This window comes from Melozone crissalis, unplaced genomic scaffold, assembly GCF_028551555.1.
Source record: "Melozone crissalis strain CALT ecotype California unplaced genomic scaffold, PUWL_Pcris_2 ptg000006l_1, whole genome shotgun sequence".
Classification (NCBI taxonomy): domain Eukaryota; kingdom Metazoa; phylum Chordata; class Aves; order Passeriformes; family Passerellidae; genus Melozone; species Melozone crissalis.
In genome coordinates, this window is record NW_026535784.1 from 10,283,789 (window position 1) to 10,307,074 (window position 23,286).

The 23,286-nt window shown below is 37.8% G+C and overlaps 1 protein-coding gene across 1 annotated transcript in view; it reads left to right on the plus strand.

The window, feature by feature from the left end:
* Nucleotides 1-306: 306 nt before the first annotated feature.
* CLNK (cytokine dependent hematopoietic cell linker) overlaps nt 307-23,286 on the plus strand; it is a 28,856-nt gene continuing 5,876 nt past the window's right edge. The window contains exons 1-13 of the mRNA XM_054290964.1: nt 307-346; nt 3,656-3,690; nt 6,166-6,328; nt 8,025-8,101; nt 8,400-8,445; nt 10,618-10,646; nt 10,986-11,005; nt 12,477-12,605; nt 15,525-15,552; nt 18,294-18,312; nt 19,349-19,412; nt 20,532-20,572; nt 22,975-23,108. Coding sequence (XP_054146939.1) covers nt 322-346; nt 3,656-3,690; nt 6,166-6,328; nt 8,025-8,101; nt 8,400-8,445; nt 10,618-10,646; nt 10,986-11,005; nt 12,477-12,605; nt 15,525-15,552; nt 18,294-18,312; nt 19,349-19,412; nt 20,532-20,572; nt 22,975-23,108 — 810 coding nt within the window. The 5' untranslated portion in view covers nt 307-321. The remainder of the gene's footprint in view (nt 347-3,655; nt 3,691-6,165; nt 6,329-8,024; nt 8,102-8,399; nt 8,446-10,617; nt 10,647-10,985; nt 11,006-12,476; nt 12,606-15,524; nt 15,553-18,293; nt 18,313-19,348; nt 19,413-20,531; nt 20,573-22,974; nt 23,109-23,286) is intronic.

Below are 23,286 nucleotides of genomic sequence, written 5' to 3' on the forward strand. Positions count from 1 at the left end.
TAATACACTGAATATGTAAAGCATCAATAAGGCTGTTACAATATTTATGTCTACAATGAATGTTTGCAAAATGAGTAGAGCTCTCTGCAACAAACTTGGAGCTGTAAGTGAACATAAAATGTGAGGTTTGACCCAAGATTGTTGAATTTCCAAATCTGCAAAGTCATTTCTCAAATGCACTCTTTATCCTTGCAACTTTCGCTCATTAATTTAAACTGGATTCTTTAGAAGTTTCATAGAACAATGGAAATTTCTAGTATTTAAGGGGATTTTTTTTTCTGTTTTTCTGTATTTAGATCTTGCCCAAACATACATGAAGTAATGAATCCAAATAGACATCGGAAAGGTAAAATTCCTTCACTGCTGAAAAAGGAAGTACTGTATCCTGTTTCTTACTCAGAGTCAATAAAAGTCTGTGATAGATCTGAACATTTTAATATCATAAAAATTAAAATTAATTGGTAGAAAAAATGAAAATCTACTACTAAGGGGATACCCACTAATGCAGACAACTAAAACATGTTTATTTCCACTGTGCACCAAAAAATGTTTGGCTTCATGATGGTATACACTGCAAAAAACTAGGAATAAGTTATTCTCTTGATGCAGACTGAAAACATTAGCTTGGCTGATGGCTTCTAGAAAGCAACTGAGGGAACTTTCTCTTTTCCCTCTGCTGCTACCTTTGAAGGTCTCTCCTCATTTTGCTGTTTGCTGTTCCAAAACAAGACAATGACATAGGATCTCTAAACCTGTTTCCATGACAGATTGTCAGTAGCAAGCATGTGTTTAAACTACATTAATTTCAAAAGCAAATCACTTCATTAACTTAAATTCTTTGTAAATGACACTGCAGTTCACAACTGTAGCTGAGCTGAAACATTTAATGCAAAGCATATAACATTATCTAACTAAAAAGTTAGATAGCACAGCTAGCCAGATAAATTTATTTGATGTACCATATGTTTATAGTGCTAGTTTGCTTAAATGCATTCAATATCCATACAATATAGAAGATTTAGGTTTAGGGCTGGAAAAAGGAGTTCTGGGAAAAATAAAACCCAGCAATCAATCATCTAACTGCAAATCTTTTATTGTTGTGGATAGCTGGCCTTAGCCCAAATGCCCACCATAACTGGTATTTATTCACACGCCTTTTTCATGTCTCTGAAGTGAAACCTGCCTAATCTTTTACTTGGTACTCCAATTAAACCTGTATTATGAAGGAGGCTTGTTTGTCTAGCCCCTCTATATGCTTTAGGAAGATGCCTACATACCTGAGCAGGACAAGGCTTTGCATCATAATTTTGAGCAAGACAGTAAAAAAAGTCGCTCTGAAAACATCTACACAGCTCTTCCTTGCAGCATTTCCAGCTTCAGGGTTTTTTCTACTGAAGTGGTTAGGATACACCCTTGAAGGATCACAGGTTGTGATTTTATTAAATCACAGCCCACAATTCTTTATCACTTTCTGCCACTGGCTGAAACAACACAGTGACTAAAAAACCACTGTGCATTCATAGATTCAGAGAAGCCAATGGGAACAGATTTACCTTCTGCTTTCCCACTTAAAGGGTCATATTTTTGATGTTGGATTTTTGTGTAGGAATTCCTAACCTGCCACCCTTTTAAACAAAACTTTTTTAGGTTACCATGAAACATTAAGGTTGCCACAAAATGCACACACTGTTTTATTCCATTGCAAATTAAAGAGAAGATATTTTTTTCCGTTTTGTCCTTTGACATCAGGCATTCTTTGTCAACTGGCAGAAACACACCCACATGTATGCCTCAGAAATATAACATCTTACTATTATTATAAGTGATAGTCTCTATTTATCAATTTCCCAGGCAAAACACTGAAAAAACTTCCAGAATGAATAAAACATGATGAGTCCCCTATAACTTGAAGAGACTCTAGCCTGTGCCAGCTTTAAATCTTTATCTTGCAGTGAAAAAAATTATACCAGAAGGTCCAGCTGATTGCAGCTACTATCTTCATTATGAAAATTATATTCTTAAATAACAGGAAGAGTGGTTTCTCACTGGTTTGCACTCCTCAGCTAGCACACAGCAAATATTTGGGCAGTTACCTTATGTAGAGGGCAGACCCATGGAAAAGCAGCACCAGGGCTGCTCCCTTGACTGGCCCAGTGCAAAGCAGGCTTAAGAAGAAAGAAGGCAGATGGAGTTCATCCCATCTCCAGTGATTCATGCAGAACAGAAGAGATGATAAACTGACCTGGATATCAAATTGTAAACTGATACTGGATAGCAATACATCACCCCACAGGCTTGTGTTGAACAGGCCCTTTTTAGCATTAAGCCATGAAATGCATGGGCAATAGCATTGATGTTTACCACTGCAACTCACTTTTTTATTGTTGAGGATAAATCATCCACACTGTTTTTATGAACAGAAGTACAAAGGCTAAAAATTAAGACACTGCCTTTTTATTATTATACTGGTATCACCTTTAACTGGGTTTACTTCTGATTAGCACCAGTATAACTGAACAGAAAATCAGACAAGTAGCTTGCATGAATAAGTCTCCTTCCCTGTCACCCAGGAATGATCCTGCAAGCAGAGATTAAAGTACTGCCTATACTGAATAAATGAGCATTCAATGCCATCTGCTGGGGTATACAAAAATATGCAATACCAGGCTCACAGGACCAGAGTGACAAATGCAAAAAGGGTGTTTAGGCAGAAACTTGCTTCTTCCAAAATACAGCTGTAAGGGAGGGTTGTGGGATGCTGGCTGTCCTTAATACCCTTCAGCTATGGGGTACAACCCCTGGACAAGAAGTAATTCTGATTTTAACTCTCTCCTTAGCATAAAAGTGTTTCAGTGCACAACTATCCCTTTTTTCCTAAGCATTACAACATGCGGTAATTATTTGTTATTGGTTGATCGTGATAGAAAGACTTTCATGCTCTGCTTTTGAAATCGGGTCATTATGTAGCCAGAGATTCAAGATTTGTGAGATTGCAGGCAGGCTAAGGATTGAAACAGTCTAGAAGGAGAGCACATACTGGGCAAGGTCATACCCATGGCTGTTTTGCATTAAAGAGTCACTGGGTTAAATGTGTAAATCAGGTGAAGTGCAGAAGCTGGGAGTCTCTGTTGAGCAGCTCTTTGGCCCTGTAGCTCATGCTCTCCTGGCTGTACCTTGGGACAGCTTCATGGGCAGACAAACACCACTGAGAACAGTTTATAGCCTGAGAGCTGGAGCGTTCCCAGATTTGGGATTTTCTTCTGCTACGAAGAGAACAAAACACATTTCTATCCACAGAGGGATTTCCAGACCAGGAGTCCCAGAGATCTCAAAGTTCTGCACCAAGAAGCAAAACTCAGGAGAGAGACAGGAGTTCAAGCACATCCTTTTTTGGGTGTTTTGGGGGGGGCGGGCTTAGATGTGCTCATGATTGTGAAGCCCATTTCCACACAGCTACTTCCTCATGCACTGAACAGGTCCACAAGGCCCTGGGTGGACCTGCTTCATGTCCTTTTTTCCATATCTCTAAAATACTGTAAATAAATACACTAAAAGCTGCAGTTGGCAGACTTTATTCCTTTATATAAGTTACTAGCTACTGTTATAATTTACAACAGAATGGGACCTTCTGACAGCTTTTCTCCATTTTATACAGAAAAGAGAACTATTCCTGCTAACACCTATAATTCTGTAAGTACCACATGTTTTTCCTAAAATTTTACTTTTTTTTTTCACTTGCTGATGTATGTTAATATCATCTTGGCTATAATACTAACAAAAAATGCAATCATCACTGGTTTTTAATGCAAAATAAGGCATAAGAATTGTGAATTATAGATGAGAACTTTTACCTTTTTTTAGCGGAATCTAGACTGGTGAAGTGACTCACCAATTCTCCATTTATGGGCTGAATCTAAAATACACCTTTATCATAAGATCAGGTAAAATTAACAGGAGTCAGGCTGAACAAGGATGTAAGTCATAAATCTCAAGATTAAATATGTAAGCAATACAAATGAAAGCTGAAAAGCAAACAGAGGACATTTCAATATCTTTCCATTTGTATTTGAAATCTGGGTTTGAGTTTCAGTTCAGGCGTATAAGAAAAGACTGAAAATACCTTTTAAATCACAGAAATATGAAAATAAAGCACTGTAATTTCTGTGTTTTAATAAGCAAGTTGGACAAACAAAGGATGACTAAAGAAGTTTGATGCAATCAATACTTATCTTCATATTTCACAGAATGATTAATAACAATCAGATGCTTTATGGCATTAATTCCGAATAGAAGGCAAAAACAGCACAGAGCAGAATTAGGAAAGAATGGTCAGGAAATTATTTACTTATGCTAAGACACTTAAAGAATTATTTAAGAAATTTCTGAGATATTAATTTATTCTCTTTGGGAATTCTCCAGAGTCCCGAGTTTCTAAAATTATGGAAAAGAACAGTGGTAACCACAATTTCTTCCAAGAAAGACAGCAAATCCTGAGGATTTATTTGGACCTGGAAAGATTATTAAACAAAGTCAATCTGAAAGCATATTTTGGAAATAATAGGTCTGATTATGTAAAGAATTGTTAATGTGACATGAAGAACATCTCATCAATTCCTCAAACTAAAAGTAATTTCCTTTCCAGCAGAAATACGACTACAATAATGAGAAAGAAAACAGTAAATATGATATATATTGCTTTTTATTAGGCCTCTGATATTTCCCAGAAGACATTCTCACAAGTACATGCCTGGTCTAGATGAAAATGATTTCATCTAGATGAAAGTGCTTGCACAACTGATTGAAAAAATAGCCACTTTCAGCCTAGCTGACAGTATTGAACTGGATAGATATTGACAGATATTGAACTGGAAAGAGTGGTGCAGAGAAGAACCTGAAAACCCAGGTACCTGCAGGGTCTGTCCAGGGTGTGGTGACATTTTTGTGTACTGTCATAAATACAAACCTCACCCTGCAATGTACTGTAAAGAACACTTCTGGAAGGTCTGCCTCATGTTGTAACAAAGATGTTTACAACATAGAGTGTGCTCACAGGAAAGTAACGCTGGGGATATGAGATTCAAAGTCTTTTAAGTTGGTTGACAGTCCAGGAAAGATTTAAAGTATATTTGCTTAGTGAGGAGAATAAAAAAGTATATAATTATAGGCATTAGTAGAATAAAATTTGAAATAAAGGTGAATAGTAATCAATGTATTTCGTGTCCTTGGAGAGTAAAACAAATTGGCTTCAATTCTAGCACTCAAGAGAAAAAGCATGAGCTGAAAGGGCAGTTAACTGAAGGGTAGAAGGTACATCAGGAAGATATTGATTCCCCATTAGTAATTAGAATAAAACAAACATCAGGGAATAAATTTGAGAATCAAATAAATTTGAGAATAGAAGAAACATCAAAGAAGACCCAAGTGCATGGATGCACCTACGCTGTTGGTAACAAAATGTGACTTGTAGAGGCAGGGGGTACCCTCAGTTGAGATTCCTCAGCAGCAACATTGGCTCTGTGCTGAAGGAAGGCAGCAGTTGTGTTTCAGTGAGTGAACAGTGAAGATGAAGAATGCAGCAGCACTCCATAACACAACCTTGAACAAACCTACACAAGTGTAAAGACACATCCAGAGACATCCTGAGTCACTCTCAGCACCATATTTCCATGGACTCCACTCTTCAATACATAACTCACTATCACTATCACTTGGACTGCACATTTGTTAGCACAAATTCCCCAAAACACTGAATGTTTTTATTTTGAAGTGTGACATTTTTGATGAGCTAGTTAAGATATTCTTGCAAGTAACATATGTAAACAGTCAGTATAATACAAATACCACATGGATAATATTATAATAAAAGATATAGTTTCAAATGTCTGCAATGATCATAAATTAAACACTTTCATTATATTTTCAAGAGCAGAGAGGCAAAATTCAGAGAAACATTTAAGCTGTCTCCCAAATGGCTACTTCATGAATCTAAATTAAAAATTGAGGCACTCAAACCACTTCCTCAACCACTTTCCAACCTTTCAGTTTCTGTCAGAAAATTTCCCATGCACCAAAATGTCTGGTTATGGCAATCATGTATTTCCACACTGAAATCAATCTTGAACTTAGATTTATTTGTATTATCTGTATTTCTCCTCTTCTCTCCAGAGTGAATACTTGACAATGAAGGGCAAGAGTGACTTCCAGCTTTCCTCTGAGCTATCTGAGGAGGAAGACAATATGTATGAGACTGTAAATTCTTCAGTGCTGGAGGCTGTTCACTCTTTGAGAATCCTTCCTGCCAAACCTCTACAAGAATCTGAATATGCAGGTAACATTTTCTGTCTGGGGAAACTGAGCAAAACCTAGAGTTGAAGAGGAGCAGTACAGACCTGGAGTTTTCTGTCCAGATTTTTTTTAAAATTAAATGGTTCAACTGGAAAAAAACACTGGTAGGTGGAAACATGGGAAGAGCTTTGTCTGCTTCTTCATATTCGAGTTACCCTGATCTTCATTAGATTATGCTAAATTAATAATTAAACATTGCTCTTTCATTTTAATATTACCTTCACAAGATAAATTCTATTGTCCCATTCCACATAGAATGTGCAAAAAACTGGCTGATCAGACCCACAGCCATTTCACAAAATCTCACTGCTATTTAAGCCTGGAAACCTTTAAGATTGAAGGCATATTAAAGAACACACTAAACTTTCCTCCAGATGATAATGTAGTATCCTTTCTAAAGGAGTTCTCTGATGCTTTAAATAGCAGTAATAAGCAATTACTGTGAGTGTATTTCTCAAGCATTCTTAACTTTGTAAGGTAGCTGCTTTAATCACCTTCTGGTTTACTGAAGATTTTCTAAGTCACATTTAATGCCTAAACATACAGAGGCAATTAATATCCCATTTATGGAAGTGAAATGTCATCCTAGCTGTGCATTGCTCCAATCCAATATAAACACTCTAAAGGTTTTAAACAGTTTTAGAAAATGGGGGGGAGTCCTAGATGAGAAAGACTGGAAACCATAAACCAGACAGCTTGCTCCAGTTCACATCAAACTCAGCAAACACATTTTCTACTCATTTTTGTGGGAGTTTGTTTGATGTCTAAACAAATAGATGTCTTTTAAAGTGAGTAAATTCATCAGTGTGTGAAAGGACCACAATCAGTCTGAACAACAGATATTCTACATTATGTTCCAAGACTAATTTGTCCATTTTATTTGGAAACTTGAAGTAAATTCCAAATACAGTTTTTATCTTGGTTAGTAGTAAAAACCTTCATTTAGCAGTCAGCATCTTATGTTGTTTATGTAAGATTGCCCTGAACTGGCCAAAAGACATACTTTTTGTTTTGTGATTTAAAGTAAAACACATTAAACAAAAAGCTACTTTTTGCCTATGTATTATGCCCAGTAACTATAATGTGGCAAGATACAGGAGCGAAGAAAGGACTGAAAATATTTTTCAAAAGGGTAAAATTCAATGCTAAAATTTTTGCCATCTTTAGATAAATACAAGTGCCCTTGAGATATAAAATTATTGACTGAAAAATACATGTTAACATACAACCTGAGCATTTCTTTTTGATGGCCAGGGATGCAGGTTTTTATTAAAAGCTAAAGTAAAACTTGAAATACTACCTAGAGAATAAAACCCCTACAACCCTCACAAAACCAGAACATCATGACAGCATTGCCAAGAGCAAAGGTTCAAATGAAAAACAAATTCAGTAATCTAACCACAGTTAAGGTCAAATGTCTGCCTTAACTGTTTACCAGCTTATGAAGGCTTTTATTTATAACCACAGTGGGGACATTAACCATAAAGCTATTACCAGGATCACGCTCATGTTCTCAATATAGCTGCTATAATGGTTGTTAAGTTCTGGAAAAAAAAAAAAAAAGCTATATAAATGATGAGACCTGACCTGAAAAACACATTTTGAACATTGAAACCTCTCCTTCTTCAAACATTATATTACTGAATTACTCAGGCTTGATTTTTCTTCCTCTTTTGCAGATACACGGTGCTTAAGGCCTTCAGGTACCACTTCCCCAACAAGTGAGAACCCATCTCAGCCCCCTCGACACTCAGCTGTAAGCAAAGATACTAAAATTTTTCCGCAAACAGGTTTCCCCTTTTCTGTAATATCCCCCAAAGTGCAGTCTATTTAAAGTCTTGGCCACATCACGTTCATGTGCAGCAGGCAGCCCAAGTTCCTGTGAGCTGTTCCTGTTTCACTTTGCACAGATGCCTCTCCCTGTCTCTTCCTTTCACTCCTTGGCTGCTGGGCTAAGACTCAGAGGCATCCCAGCCAGGAGCAGCACCCTTTCCACTGGCCATACCTTCTGGAATGATGGCTAACATCACACCTTTCTTTTGGTTTATTAACAGATTCACACATTTGATCCGGAGAGGAGAGCAGTGCCAAATGTAAGAGGTATAATTTAAAAAAACCCCACCCATTTCTGCAAACAGAAATAGTAATTTCTACTTCTATAATTAACTTTTGTACATAGGCAGAGATTACAGGTGACAGAATGGACACAGTTTTCAGAACAGCAGCTGCTTTCCAAAATAATCATCCTGCAAATTTTGCAGTACTCTTTCAACTATCTAACACTGAAGTAATTATTTACAGAAGGAGATCTGTTTTATCTCAGGAGTTGTCTGCTCCGACAAGGGGAGAAAAAAGGCCCTTCAGTTTAAAAATCAGATTTTCCTTTTTGCTATGTTGTAAGGACATAAGGGGCAGGGAGAAGCCAATGTCTCCTGAACTCTTTCACCAAAAGCCTGCAAGATCCCCGCTGGGCTTTACTTCTAATAACATAATTATTTTTCACTCCCCATCCTTCTCAGGGGTTTTCCATTAATATATTGTAAAACATAATCTAATAACCATTTTTAACCAGTAATACCAAGTTTACCAATTCCCACTAGGGATTTACATCCTAGGGTGACTATTTACAAAGGCTTTTGGACAATGTTCTGACCTACTCAGAATATGCCAATGGCGGGGTACATCACCTAGCTTTTTTTTTTTTCTCTGCTGCTTTACCTTAAACCCTAAATTTGCTTCAAAATCCTTTAATTTACAGTCAAAAATGTACCTTTAATTTTTGTTCTGTTTCTTGAGGTGAAATCAGAGAAAGGCAATCTTATTCTTCAAGAACTTCATGAAGTCTCCAAATATAAAATCCTCTGATTGACAATTTCACTCAATTGTAGGATTGTTTTGAAAGTAGGTTTCCATACACTTTTTTGCATTTCATTTACTTTGGCTATAGCAGTACCTCATGAAGTCAGCTACTGAAGGATTAAATATATTATTATCTTTGAAAAGGAATTGTATTTTTTATCGTACCATTTTCAAATCTTTGAACACAAGGTAATATGGTTCATAAATTGCAATTGCCAAGCCAAGAAAATGTGACCATTTTGTGTTTGCTGTAACAGCTGATTTTTATAAAGTATTATAATTTGACCAGGCAGAAAAATAACTCAAAGAATTCCATGTAAAACAGCATTTCCTCCCCCCCCCCCCCCATTATTTCACACTGTAATGCAAAATGTAGAGAGAAGTAATTCCTACAGATGATGAGAAAGCACTATATAGGTTGAAAATGGGAGGTTAGATTGATTCTTGTGAGCAAATCCCCATGTAGCCTGGAAAAAAGCTGAATTGCGATAAATTCGAGTAAGCAAGCTTCAAAATCTGCAGAAATCAGTAGGCAAGGACAGTTTGCCAGTTTATCTAAAGCTCTGAATTCCACCAGGATTTAGTAGGTTGGATTTACATGTCTCCATGTGATGTGTGCTGGTGTTAAGATGAGCCAAAGCCAGTACAGGAAGGTAAATTAAACTCTGGTGTTTGAGAATGCAACTGATTCATATTTTTAGTACTTCTTGAGTGAACAGTGCTTATAGAGATCACTGTTATTTTTACATAATAGTTACACTGTTTTTAAATATATCCTAACATTTTTTCATATGCCCAGTGCTATGAAGTGGCCTTGCCACAAGATGGCATAAATAGCACAGAAGACATTTTTTCAGCAGTATTTTCTAGAAATGTTAAACATTTATCATTATTTTATTCAGAGAAATTTCTTTTGGTTTATTTGAAGGAGAGCTTGAGATCTGTTGTATGTCCTTTGCATTAGTTAGGATTTCAGCATGTAGAACTTAGAAAAATGATTTCAATATAGCAAAAATAAAGATTTTTTTTTAGTAGTAAGATGTTAATTAAATAATAAGTCATATTTTGATACATTTGAAAAAATAGAACTGATTTCATTGGTTTTCAGTATTTTTATAAATTTCTATACAAAAATAAAAACAGACAAAAAATGCATCCCCAACTCAATAAGCATATATATATATGCATATAAAGTCTCTGGAAAATATTTAAATTTACAATAACTGAATGAATATCACCCTCAAATGTTTCATTCTGAAAGCAAGAGCAGAGTTCTAGAGGTAGAGCCAGGGGAAGGCAAGGAATGGGGTTGGACTGCCCATAATAATAACAACAATACCAGAATAAAGCTGCAACATCATTTGTGAATTATTGGGTAGCACTCTACTAAGAATTATTTGTAATTATTCTTAGGAGGAAGAGTGAAAATACATGGATACCAGGTAAGCAGAGAATCTCTCATCAATTCAATTTTTTACGGTTTATTTTGCCATTCAATAGATTTTTAAAAGCAGGCTGCCATTTTGCTAGCACTAGCCAAAGGAAAAGAGAACTCCTGTCTACATTTCCTCACTCACTTGCATGCACATGAGGATGTCTTTTATTCCTCAGTGATTTTAAAATGCCATGTTACAGAATGATGTTTTGTGCTGTAGAGCACATAAACCCTTTGACTCTTGACACAGGCATGCCTACTTAATCTAAATTACCCACATTTCTCTCAGGTAAATGAAGTGGGGGTGGAAAAGCTTACAGAGATTTTTGTTTCCTCTCTTTTCCAGGAGCCAACACCTCCCCCACGGTAAGATCACATCAGAGATCACTTACCTGTGCTCCCCGGGGAACTCAGTGCTAATGAATGCTCACATCCATCGCATCCATCTGTGCTGCTCATGGTAATGAGGTGCCTGGAAGTGAGCCAGCATCCTTCCACTGCTGGCTGTCTTTGGACTTAACAGGTTCTGATGTGGAATTAGGGAGAACAAAACACGAGCTCTGAGCATTCATAGCAGGAGCTCAGGCCTGCATCTTCAAAACCAGCCTGGCTGTGCCTGCAGACAAGTCAAAAGCCTAGAAATATTGAATCTGGTTCAACCCAGGTATAAATTGCTGGGGAAAAAAATATTCCACCAATTGAATTCGTGCCTTAGGCTCTGTTCACTGTGATAATATTGACTTCATTCTCACTTAAATCAATTTGCCTCTTTTTTTTTCCTACACATCTAAATCATGTATGGAAATCAACTGGAATATTTCCATTACTCCCACAGAAGACAGACCAAGCCCCATTCCACAAATATGTTTTTCTATATATATTTGTGGAATATGCCCACAAATAAAAAATTAATTACTTCTTGATTTGGTCAAACTCAAATAATAACTGCTATAATTAAAAAATCCTTTCAAAAGGTCATCTAGGAATGGCAAGCTTATTAATAACCTCCATGCCTACACTGACTGCCCTAAAACATAAAAAGAATTTTAAAATATTATTAGCATTACATATTTATATTTGACTCTAAAAAATATGAAATATCATAAAAGGGCAGTAAATCTTCACAAATTCAAAACCGTATTAATGCAGGAAGAAGAGCATTCTCAATTCATTATTCTGTAAAATTTCAAAAATTTGTTTCTGTTTGTATTACAGTGGCCAGAATGGTTCCTAATTCTCTCACTTGACTTAATTTGGGTAGGTAGTGTGCAGGCACACAAGGCTCCCTCCCCAGGAGCCCACCACTGAAGGCAGCTCTGCCAGCCACCTTGGATGCACCTCCAGTTCTGTCCAGCCAACCTCTCCATGCTGCAGCTTCCAGCTGGAGCTGGGCTGTGGCTGCCTGGTCTCAGAGCACACACAGGGCATGCCCACATCCCTCAGAAAACACCGGGCCCATGGCACCTCTGAGTTTTCTGGGATGAAGAACATTTTTTCCTCTGTGTCTGAAACTGGATTGTGTTCCGTGGACCATACACAGAGCCATACCCACCTGGAAATATCCACACTGCAGAGCTGTACTTGGCACACAAGAGCACTATTTAGTGGCACACACACAGTGCAGTAATGTCTTGCAAATGTAGAATATTGTCCAACATTACTGTTGCTGTTGAAGGGCCCTGAAGAGCTCCTGGATCTGAGCTTGGCTCAGCACAAATACATGGAAATACTCTCAGAAAATTCCAGTCTCTTACTTCCAGAACTTGCGCTTAAAACACAGTCCCTGCACCTCCTTTTTTCCCCAATAGCTCTTCAAGGTCTCTTTTGACTTCTCTAGGCCTCTGAAGATGCTGCCAAAGCAGTATCAGCCCCTTCCTCCAGAGCCAAGAATAAGCAGCCAGGTCCTACCCAAGAGGAACACGCTCAGCCGAGACCCCACCTTTCCAATATCAGCAGAAGTCACAAGGTACAGTGCATTCCTCACTTTGTTCCCTGAGAATCAAAACACTCTCGCTGCTCAAACCACAAAATTTTACTTCTGTCATACCTCTGCTTTGCTTAAGAAAGTTATTCTTTAGACAGCTGTGAATAATTGAGAGAAGTGGTATTTAGTGTAATGTGACACTGGCATTTTTTTTAAAAAAAGAAATGACAAAATAATGGTAAAGGAGTAGAAAAGCACACAGAATTTTCATGAACACTTCGTTTAAGATTTTTTTCCTTAATAATATTTAGAGGTCTTGCAACCACTTTTAAGTACAAAAATGCTATTTACTTAGCACAATTAGTGAATCAAGTGCTAGGGAAGCACACTGACTGCTCCAGAGATACAGAAACTCACTCCACATCCCAAAGACATTACATGCAGCAAAAGAAATGACTCATCTGTAGGCAGAAGTCTGGCTTCAGCCCATGGGACCAATGACTCCAAGCTACAAATCACTTCTTGCCCTTTGCATTTTGCACTCCTCAGCCACACAACACCCGTGGGCATTCAGCATCCTTGCACTTGCCTATTTTTTTATAAAGACCTGGCAGTGAGGATGAGCCACCTGAGGCACAAACACGCGTGCCCAGCTGTATGACCCAGCACATGCTCATGCCAGGCTAGGAGTCTGGTTGCTTTTTCCACACGACACACACCTGGCCAGATGAGCAGGAACACACTCTGCTCCCTGCCACACAAGCAGATGTGTGCCTGCTGTGTGACCAAAATTCACATTCATAACGGGGGACAGTGTTGGACACATGCTGGCAACAGGAATGACACAAATCCAGGGGTTATGATGCTCAAATGACTCCTATAGCAGCCAGAAGCTGTGTCAATCTTGTCCATCCTCCCTTAAATGATTTCAATTTCAGCTCATCAGGATGGAATTTTGCTTCATTTTACAGAGATCACTTCAAATCCTTTGGGGGGAAAATAAGCTTAGAAATCAAGAAAATAATCTTTGGCTTAAAGTATGTATTTAATGAGTGAGCTCTAATTATGGGTTATTGGGTTGTGTTTTTTTCCTGAATGGTGCTTAAATTTTTTCATGGCTTAGGTTCCAAAATATGTTGTTTGCTAAGACATTTTATTAATATGAAGTGGCTTCATACTCAGATGCAAGACCTGACATAGAGCTGCAAAGTTCCAAATCCCACAACTGAACCCCTCCCTTGGTAGGGCAGCACAGATTGAAAGCTTTTTGAGAAATGTTATAATCCATGCTGCCAGCAGATATCAGTATGCAGAGCGCTTGGATTTAAAAGGTCCTATTATAAAGCCAAATTCTGTAATATAAATACATGTCATGGCTGTTGTACTAGGGAGTTTTATTACATGAGTAAAACAGAAGTGGAACAGAATAAGACAACACAATATCTGGGAAGGCACTTGACAAATTTCCTACAAGCACTTCACTCAAAATATTTCTCACTCATCCTCAGTCCAGTTACAGCTTTGTAAGAAGAAAACAGACCCATGAGCTGCAGAGGGAAGGACTATGGCACCACAGCTTACAGCCCTTTGCTAGACTGAAAGCAAAGCTGTCCCACCAAATATGTGATTTAGGAGTGCAAGTCTTGTTTTCCAACAAAAATTGGAAGACATATAAAATTTAACACATCATTATTTATACACTCTAAAAAATAGCTTTATAAAAAAATAGGCAAGTGCAAGGTCCTGGAAGGTATGTTAGAAGCTCTGATGTGATTGAAACTTTTCTATGCCTGTGGTAAGCAGGCCATGCAAGGGCCATGTCCCTTGGAGGTGGAGGCCAGCCCTGCAAGCACATCTTTAATGTCATGGAACTTGACCACACATCCAGAGTCCTGAATATGAACTTTCACACACTAAGGAATGGCCCTGGAGACCAAGCGAACAAATGAAAGAAACTGACACAAAAACAACTATCCAAAGCAAAACAGTTCCTCTCCTTTCTCCTAGCCTTCTTGAATAATACTGATAATCTCCAAATTTCTTGCCTCAGGCCTCCATGTTGGTTGATGTTTTCAACACAGACATGAGGAAGAGAGCCCTTGTCCCTGTTGAAAAACAGCTCCCAGGGTTTCCTATACCAGATCTTCCTTTTGTCTTCTGACTGATTTAGCAAAATATCTCACTGTCATATTTTTTCAGTCCAGGAGACAGGCTAAGCAGGGACTAAAACTCAGAGCCTTCCAAAAACTACTAGATGCTTATTCACACCTTATGTTGCTAAATAGCTTGTAAAATCTGGTACCCTGCCTCTTTCATTAGGAGATACAAGCTACTAAAAGCTGCCATAAGCTTTCATCATAACCAAAACATCTAACAGAATTTGTCAGACTCAATACCTCATCCATTTTTTTTTTTGAAGGAGAATATTTCCTTCCCAGGAAAGGATACTTCTGTTGATCAGGCATATCAGGAGAAGGCAGAAAAATACCTTAACACCTATTTAATCAGGGCCATGAGGAACATTCTCCACTCATCTTTCCCTGTTTTGCACCTCCTTTCCCCTACACTTTCCATTTCAGCTCTGTGAATGTTTCATTTTTTAAATTCTTCAGTCTTTAAGGAACTTACTTCCATTTATAGCTGACTCTAACATGTGTAATAAGACTTTTTGGCATGAGATGAGAAGTGCTGAAGTTGATACTCCTCTTTTTCCCTTCCATCCAGTATAAATCCTTAACAAAGTTGTCTTTTACCGTAATGAATTCAGTGGATGCTATTCTTTTTTTAAGGAGGTCCAAGATAATTCTCCTGAAAATAATTCATGTAAAAAATAACCAGCCTCTGAACTTCTCTAGCAGTAGCAAAATCCTTCCCTTGTCAAGACGTAATCATCACTGATGATGTACTCAAAGTGATTTTTATCATAATTAAATATTTTGTTTATTATTCTTTCTTTTCCAGGCATTCTTCTGTTAGGAAATCAAATACAGTAAGTATTCATCTTTGTAAGTATTAGGACCATAAAATCCAAACACATTCCATGGCTATGTATGTATATGTAATAGTATTTTAGCCTATTAGGTTAAAAAACATGTAAGAGTCACATTAGCTTTGTGTCATAAAAGTGTCCATATTTAATATGTGTTGCAATTTCAATACTGCTACTTCCTGAATGGATGAGGTCAGTTTCTGAATTTGTTTGTAGAAATAAAAACAAAGGTACATTGTAAAGCTCCCTGTCCAACTGCCCACATAAAGCATCTCTTGTAACTGCCTGATGGGGATGCCTGTGAAGAGGGAGACACTCTCCTTCAGACAAACAGAGAATCCACATACATTTTTACAAGCAGAAAACTGAAATTTTAAGGTCAATAGAGGAGTCTAATAGCATTAATGTAATATAAATACTTGAAGTATAAGATGACCCATTTCAATATGAAACAAGAATGGACAAATTTTAAATCCAGTTTTAACAGTGCCTGCTATCCCCCAGCTCCCTTTGGCCTCTCCTTCCCCACTCACTTTCTACTCAGACCAATGAAGTAAAGCAGAGGTTTTAGCAATAAGGGGGTTTAGTTATGACAAGAGGTTTCCTATAAAGCTTATTAAGAAATACAGTCCCTACAATCATGCAGAGTGTTAAAGAATGTTTGTAAAATTTGGAAAGAGGTTATCATTTATAGCATTTTGTGCTTCTTACTGAATGTTTTAGTTCCTGCACTAATGTGTTCCTACTGAATTGGTTTTATTTTTCTCTCATTAAAGGGAACAGAAGAAAGGAATCTAGAGTAGTTAATCCCAACTGTTTCCTTCTACAGCAGGTTGAAGCACAAATCTGCAGACTTGTCTAAATTTTAAATCCATTGAGTTTTTCTTCCCCACAGCTCTGACTAGGAGGCTGCCCCAAACCTCACTCCTCCTGATTAGAAGCTTTAGTTTGAAAGATGGTGACAAAAACATGGTTTGATAGCAATATTGTAATCAACACTTACTGCTTAAAAAAATGATATATTGGCAAGAAAGACACCATTTAAAAAAAAAAAAGGTTTTTCTTCTCCTGGATGCTGACTCATTACAAACCAAATACGAAAACACTCCCAAGAAAAATAAATATCTTACATCTGTAATTAATATTTCTGGCTGAACAGTGTACAGCTGCACAAATACTTCAGCTCTTAACAGACTCTTAGTTTGGTTACATCTTAAGGAGAAATAGTGTGTGTCTCATGACATGGAAAAGATAAAATTTAATTTTGGTCACTTCCCATTCCTATAGATATGCAGGCCTAGACAGTTTCAGTGTGACCTGGAGAAGAGAATGTGCCCTTGTCAGGGTTTCAAACACCAAAGAGCAGGTTTGAGAGAAGGACTGCCCCTCACCACAACCCAGCCAGGCTGCAGGAAAGGGTACTGAGGGGCCTCTTGAAATTGGAAAGAACAAAGGCAAAATGCAACCTAAGAATGAACTAAACCTTCTGCTCAGCTCAGAAGGACCTGGGGACCAAAGGCTGAACACGAGCTCTGGTGTATCCTGGATAGCCATAAAGGCCAAGAGCATCCCAGAGAACAGGGGAAGGGACAATTCCCTTTTGACTTTACTCACCACTCACTGGACAACACCTGCAGAACTGCTCAGAGAGGGTCAGCACAGGGTCTCCAGGACGTGGAGTGCCTGTGAAATGAGTCTGGTGGGACTGGGCTGCCCTTGCCTGGAGAGGGACGGCCCTGGGGGAGCCCAACAGCTGCCAGGCAGTGTCTGAGGGATGTTTGTCAAAAAGGCAGAGCATGGTGCACCACAGAGTGCATAGGGGAAGTACAAGAGGCAACAGTCTTGAAATGATGAAGGTTTCAATCAGAAATAGGGGAAAAAATAATTATGAGGGTATTGAAAGAGGTTTGCAAGAGAGGTTTGCAAGACCTGGTTAAAGCTCTGAGATCCCAGGTCTCATCTCACAGTTCTCCCTGCTTTAAGCAGGTCCTTGGGCTAGGACCTGCCCAGGTCTTGTTCAGCCTGAATAAGACTTAAAATTTCCAAGTAATCAGTAAACATAATTGGGGAAGTAACTTATAAGGAAAGTTCAAAATGCAGTACCTACCAAAAAACCTTTTTTTTTCTCTTTAATATTTATGCATTATAGTCTTAGATGCATCAAATTAACAAACAAAATAATTTATATTACCATTATTTTTATCTGTGAATCAAAATAATAAAGAAATACAGTGAAAGTTTAGGAGCCAAACTCCAATCTTTAGAAACCTATCATTCTTAATTTTAACATAATGTGTTGGATTAAGACTCTCCACACAGTGATTTTGAATGAAATATCTGCCATGACAGTAAAATAATTGTGCTGTCAGTTAAGGAGCCTAAAAAGAAGTGACTGATTTTAATCTTTGGGTCTCTCCAGTCAGCCATAATCAATCTCAATTTAATACAAGATCAAGGAAGGAAAACCATATTCTAAGTTAAATTGATACACAGTAGCCATCATGAAATGGTGATCTTTGCAGTAAACCACATGTTCACTTACACCCCTAAAAAGCATAATTCTCATTGTTGCTAGCAGACTGAGATCAGCATTCAGCCCAGGTTTTTGACAAAGTGATCAGTTATTAATGATTGAATGTCTATAAATGACTTAAAACTGGTGGATAGTTGGATCTGTAGTTGGGGTAAATTCAAGTTACAAATCCAAAGAAAAATATTTACTATGTTATCATTTTATACAGGTACCTGGAAGACAGCAAGGTCAGTATTCAATATTATTATAATAATTTGTTTTCTTTCCTTTATATTCCAAAACTAAAATATTCTATCATTAAAATTCTAACTGAAACAAGAGACATTCCCCAGGTATACATCTGCTACGCATGGAGAGAGTTAGAAACCTCAACAGTTGCTGATGAGCAGCAGAAAAAAGGAAACTTAACTTGGCCTTAGCTACAGCTATTTGGGGAGCCAGGGTAACACATTTGTCCTAAGCAAGTGTCTTTTGGTTTTGGGGAAAATGAGAGTGTTGGTGCCTAAAAAAAACTCCAAAAGAGATCTGCACAGAGGACATCACCCTTCTGATAATCTTGCTGCTCTACCATTATTTGAGGGTGAGAATTTTGGAATAAAGTTTTTGAAAAGCTTTAGGCTTTTAAAGCTAATTTTTCTTTTAAAATTTGAAACCTCCAATGTTTTAAAAACATGTCAATTCTTTAAATGTACATACAGGTTTGAAAAAAGGGCTCAAACCACTCACTGTGTCCATGTGCACAAAGGTCCATGACAAACAACATTACTCCAAAATACTTTGAAGACAAATACAGGTTACATGGCTTTCACGCTGTTTATACTTTGTGTTAATTTAATAAGTTCATCATTTCCTCTGGCTTTTCCTTTTGTGGATTAAGGCACTATTTCCTGATTTTCAGCAAGAAATAGAATCGACTGCTTTAATAAATTCAATGCCTATCCTGTCCTATAAAAAGAATTTATGAACTCTCCACATACTTCTTGTTCAACATTCTACATTATTTACTATTATGTGAAGCCATATTTGGCATCAGCAAACCCTGTAATGTCCCCCATGTAACATTCAGTCCTAGTCCAAATGTTTCCCACTGAAATCATTAGCTGACTCATTCAAGCCAGACTGATTACAGCCCCTTAAGGTTTTCTATTGAACTGCCTCACCCTGATGTACCCTGAATTTACTTAATTCATTTCACAGGAGTTGCTAGATGCTCTCAGTTAGACCAAAGGGGAAATACTAAGTTCTTATCCTTTTTACTAACAGTTACAAGTTTGGGGAAGAAACCTGAAGTACCTTTTCAAGCACAACATCATCCTCCTGAAGCCAGGTAGGAATAGAAGAATTTAATGAGTTTGTACTGGATGCTTCAAAGACTAAACATTCTGCCCTAGAAAATTGCACTTCACTGTGCAACAACAGCAAAATGATACCACTTTCTGATGCCATGCAGTGATATCTTTTGCCCTGATGTATGTCAAGAACATCTTTGGGAATTTCTTTCAAGCCTTTGTAATTGCACAGCCAATTTTTATCTTTAATAGCATGCTGCTGTATTACATTTCTGCTGCTATTTCTGTGACAGGTTGTTAAATATATTTTATAAAGAAGTTCTGCTATCTCCAGCCTCAGAATTTCCTCTCCCCCTCATTTTCTATTTTTATTTACAAAGGATACACACCTGGCTCTCCAAAGGCTGATTATTTTTCCACAGAAATCTTCCATAGTTAGACCTACTTTGTTTTTCTAACCTATACAAATCTTTCCTTTCTAAATGTCTATAATCTCTATTCCACTGAAATATGCAACAAAACTCAAAAATATAGGAGACAGCATAGGAAGTGTATGAATGATTTAACATCCTCCCTAGACAAATACAGTATCTCTCATGCAACATTGTTTACAATAAAGGCATTTCACTGGGATAAAATTACTGTATGGAGCAAATATGACCATATTTGTGACCCCTAGTATTCTCTTTCTTCTTATGCTTCTGTTGTGAGAAGTTATTTGGTCAGTATTCCTCCTGGTGTAACACAACAAAATACTACCTGGCCAGCCACTCAGGAGTGGTCTAGAAAATCAGAAGAGGCAGGGAGGAACTGCTCCCTGGGCCTTCCTATAGAGGCACTGGGAACATCACCTGAAATTAGCAGTGAACAAAAGCAACTGTGCTTTACTACACATGCAGTGTATCCTTTTATGAAGACTAAAAACCCCCAAAACTCTGTGCAATTTGAAAAAGTGGCTCAGAAAATAAGGGAAATCTGTCAAAAGACACTAAATACAAAATTACCACCCAAAACCTGGGAAGGCCCAAAACTGCCATCAGTAAGAGAAAGGGGTATTCTGGGGAAGCACAGCTATGCATTGCTCTCTAATTTGACTCTTACACTGCCAGTATAAGAAATATTTTTCTGACATTATTTTATTCATTGCTTTTTCCTAGCCCTCAAAGTACACGGAGCTCTAAGAACATTTGCAGATCAGGTAAGAACCAGAGATTGCTTTGAAAGCCAAACTAAACATGGAAAAATCAGAATAAGAAACAGATTCAGGTTGCTATGCTTGTATGTCTGCACTGAGGATTTTCAATGCACTTCCTACTGCCCTTGACTACACAGCATACTTTTACTCTCCTGTAACTGTCTCTGCAAATGTCCTTTTTGATCAAAAAAACAAACCCCTAAGCTGTGCCACGAACCTATGAGTGCTTAACATGAACTTATGGTAAAAAGAAATACCACCAGGAAGAACATATGGACTTCATTATGTGTTCAGGTCAAGTAGGATTCAAATTAACTGTGGTCACTGCCAGGCAAACCAAACCCACCTCCCCCAGCTTTGCTTCACAGGCCCCAGCTCCCGGATTCTGGGGGGTCCCTCCATTGAGCCTCTTCCTTCTTGTGCTGGGGTGCAATTGCACACACTCTCCTCTGGACACCTACTAAAAACCCTTCTGTACAGAATCCACAAGGCTCATCTAGGTCTCTGTTTGCTGCTGCCACTGCAGACACTTCCCACCATCCTTACCAGGGCTTTTGCTCCTTTAGGCTCTCTGGGACAGCAGAGTATCTTTTTTCCTCTGTCAATTCCTTGCCCTCCTGAAACAACAGGGGGAGAACAAATAAGTAGCCTTTCCCCTGCTACTCTATAATTGCCTTTAAAGTCTATATTTGGCTTAAAGAATATTGTAAGAACAAATATTAATTTTATTAAATCTTATTTCTTGACAAGGTGTCGTTAGCTCCCTCTCAGCCAGACTTGGTACATAAGCATTGCAAGAGAATTTTAATTTTACCCTTCTTATCCCACACCTTAAGACACATCAGGAAAAAGATCTGCAAAAAATACACAGCACAGGTCCAAAGCAACTATGGCCCTAGCAGAGGGGTCTCTTTAAAATAAATCTAGGGATGCCAGCCACTAAAAATGCAATGCAAACAAAAATGCAAAAATCATGATCCAATAAGCTGAACAGTAAGAACATATCACATTTTGACAAGTCAAAGTGATTGCAGAAACAACAGGTTGATGACTGGTGCCAGGCCCTTTGAACAGTGGTTTCATTACTGAACAGACTGAACCGCCTGCTAAATATCATGGCTCTTTGTCTACTGCTATCTTGTTTTAAAAGCAAAAGTAACACAGTTATAAATCAGAACAGGGAACAAATATGAACAAATATAAATGGAACGGTGAAAGGCAGTGAAAACCACTCCCCCTCTTAAAAGAAAGTCATCCTAGTAAAATTTAATATTGCTATATGCTACACACCAGCATAACAATAATAAACTGATAAAGCATGAGCAGATAAAGCACAATTAAATACCACCTGTCTCTGGTGAGAGTAACCAGAAGGTAAAGATGGAAGCCATTGATAAACACATTTTTCTCATTTACTTTTAAAATAGACACTGGATCATTTCTCCCACAAGCATTGCATGAAAAACACAAAACTGTTTTCCGTTATACAGCAGAATATGGTGGTTTTTATCTTCAATTAACAATTTTTCCTCATGTCACACATCTGAAAATTACATTTGATCTCCACATTGAAAGGAAGCCCTTGCTTTTCTGAGGCTGTTTCTGCATCCTCACAGTCAGCCCAGGCCTCCTGTATTACATGACTTCTTGTGCTCCTGACCAATCCCTGCATTTCCTTAGCTCCACAGAGACCTGGGTAGCTGGGTCCAGCTTGTAAAGACAGCAAATCACATTTGCTGTGGGAGAAGGATTTCAGCTACTCCAGGCCCCTGTGCCAGCAGCACTGCATGGAGAGGCACACTCAGCCAAAGACCAACAGCTTCTCCTTAATGCAACAGCAACCTCAGCCCTTGGTACTGAATTTGTTAACTCAAACAAGTCACAGAGAAAACTGAAACTCAGCAGCATGGCAGAGCTTCTGAATCATCTGAGATTTCAACAGCTTAGTAGAAACAATCCTCGTTGGCAATGGAATAATGAGAGGCTTTAATATGATCCAATGTAACAGCAACACAAATAAATCCAACACAAATAAAAGGGCTCAAAGGTGAAAGTAGAACAGAATGAACCACTATCCTTGTCCTATATTTAGTATTTTATTTAGCATTTGCTGTTTCATTTACAGTTTATTATTTTGCTATGTCCACAATAGCCTGTCAGACTGAAGTCAATTAAAAACCATCAGGAATCTTATGTGTTAAATCTCTGGGGGCATTAATCTGAAATCATTGATGCGGCATTAGCATAAGACCACTCTTAACACACAGCTCTAAATTTTAAAGGTTAATATCAAAATACTCTAAATTAAAAGTACTATGCTCAAAAATACTAAGTAAAACATAGTGTAAAATTAAATTATAGCTTTTAAGAATGCAACCTTTTTTCTTCTGAATTTACTTTTACAGGTTCCACATTAAGTGTAGATAATTTGACAGTGAAGAAGCCACCACCTCCTACATCATACGCAGCATGCAAAAATAAATCAAAACATTTGCTTGTAGAACAGGAAATGCAATCTCTTACCAAACCCACTGAAAAGGTAAAGAACAGCTTTGCTACATAAAAATACAAGTCTTTAGGAAACAGGATTAACACTATATGGTACCACCCCGGATTCCCTCTGAAAGCTGTGGGTGTTCAGCACCATTTAGAAAGTCCAATATGAGCTCTTGAAACCATGGATAAGAATGTAAATGTCTAATTTAATTAACAATTCC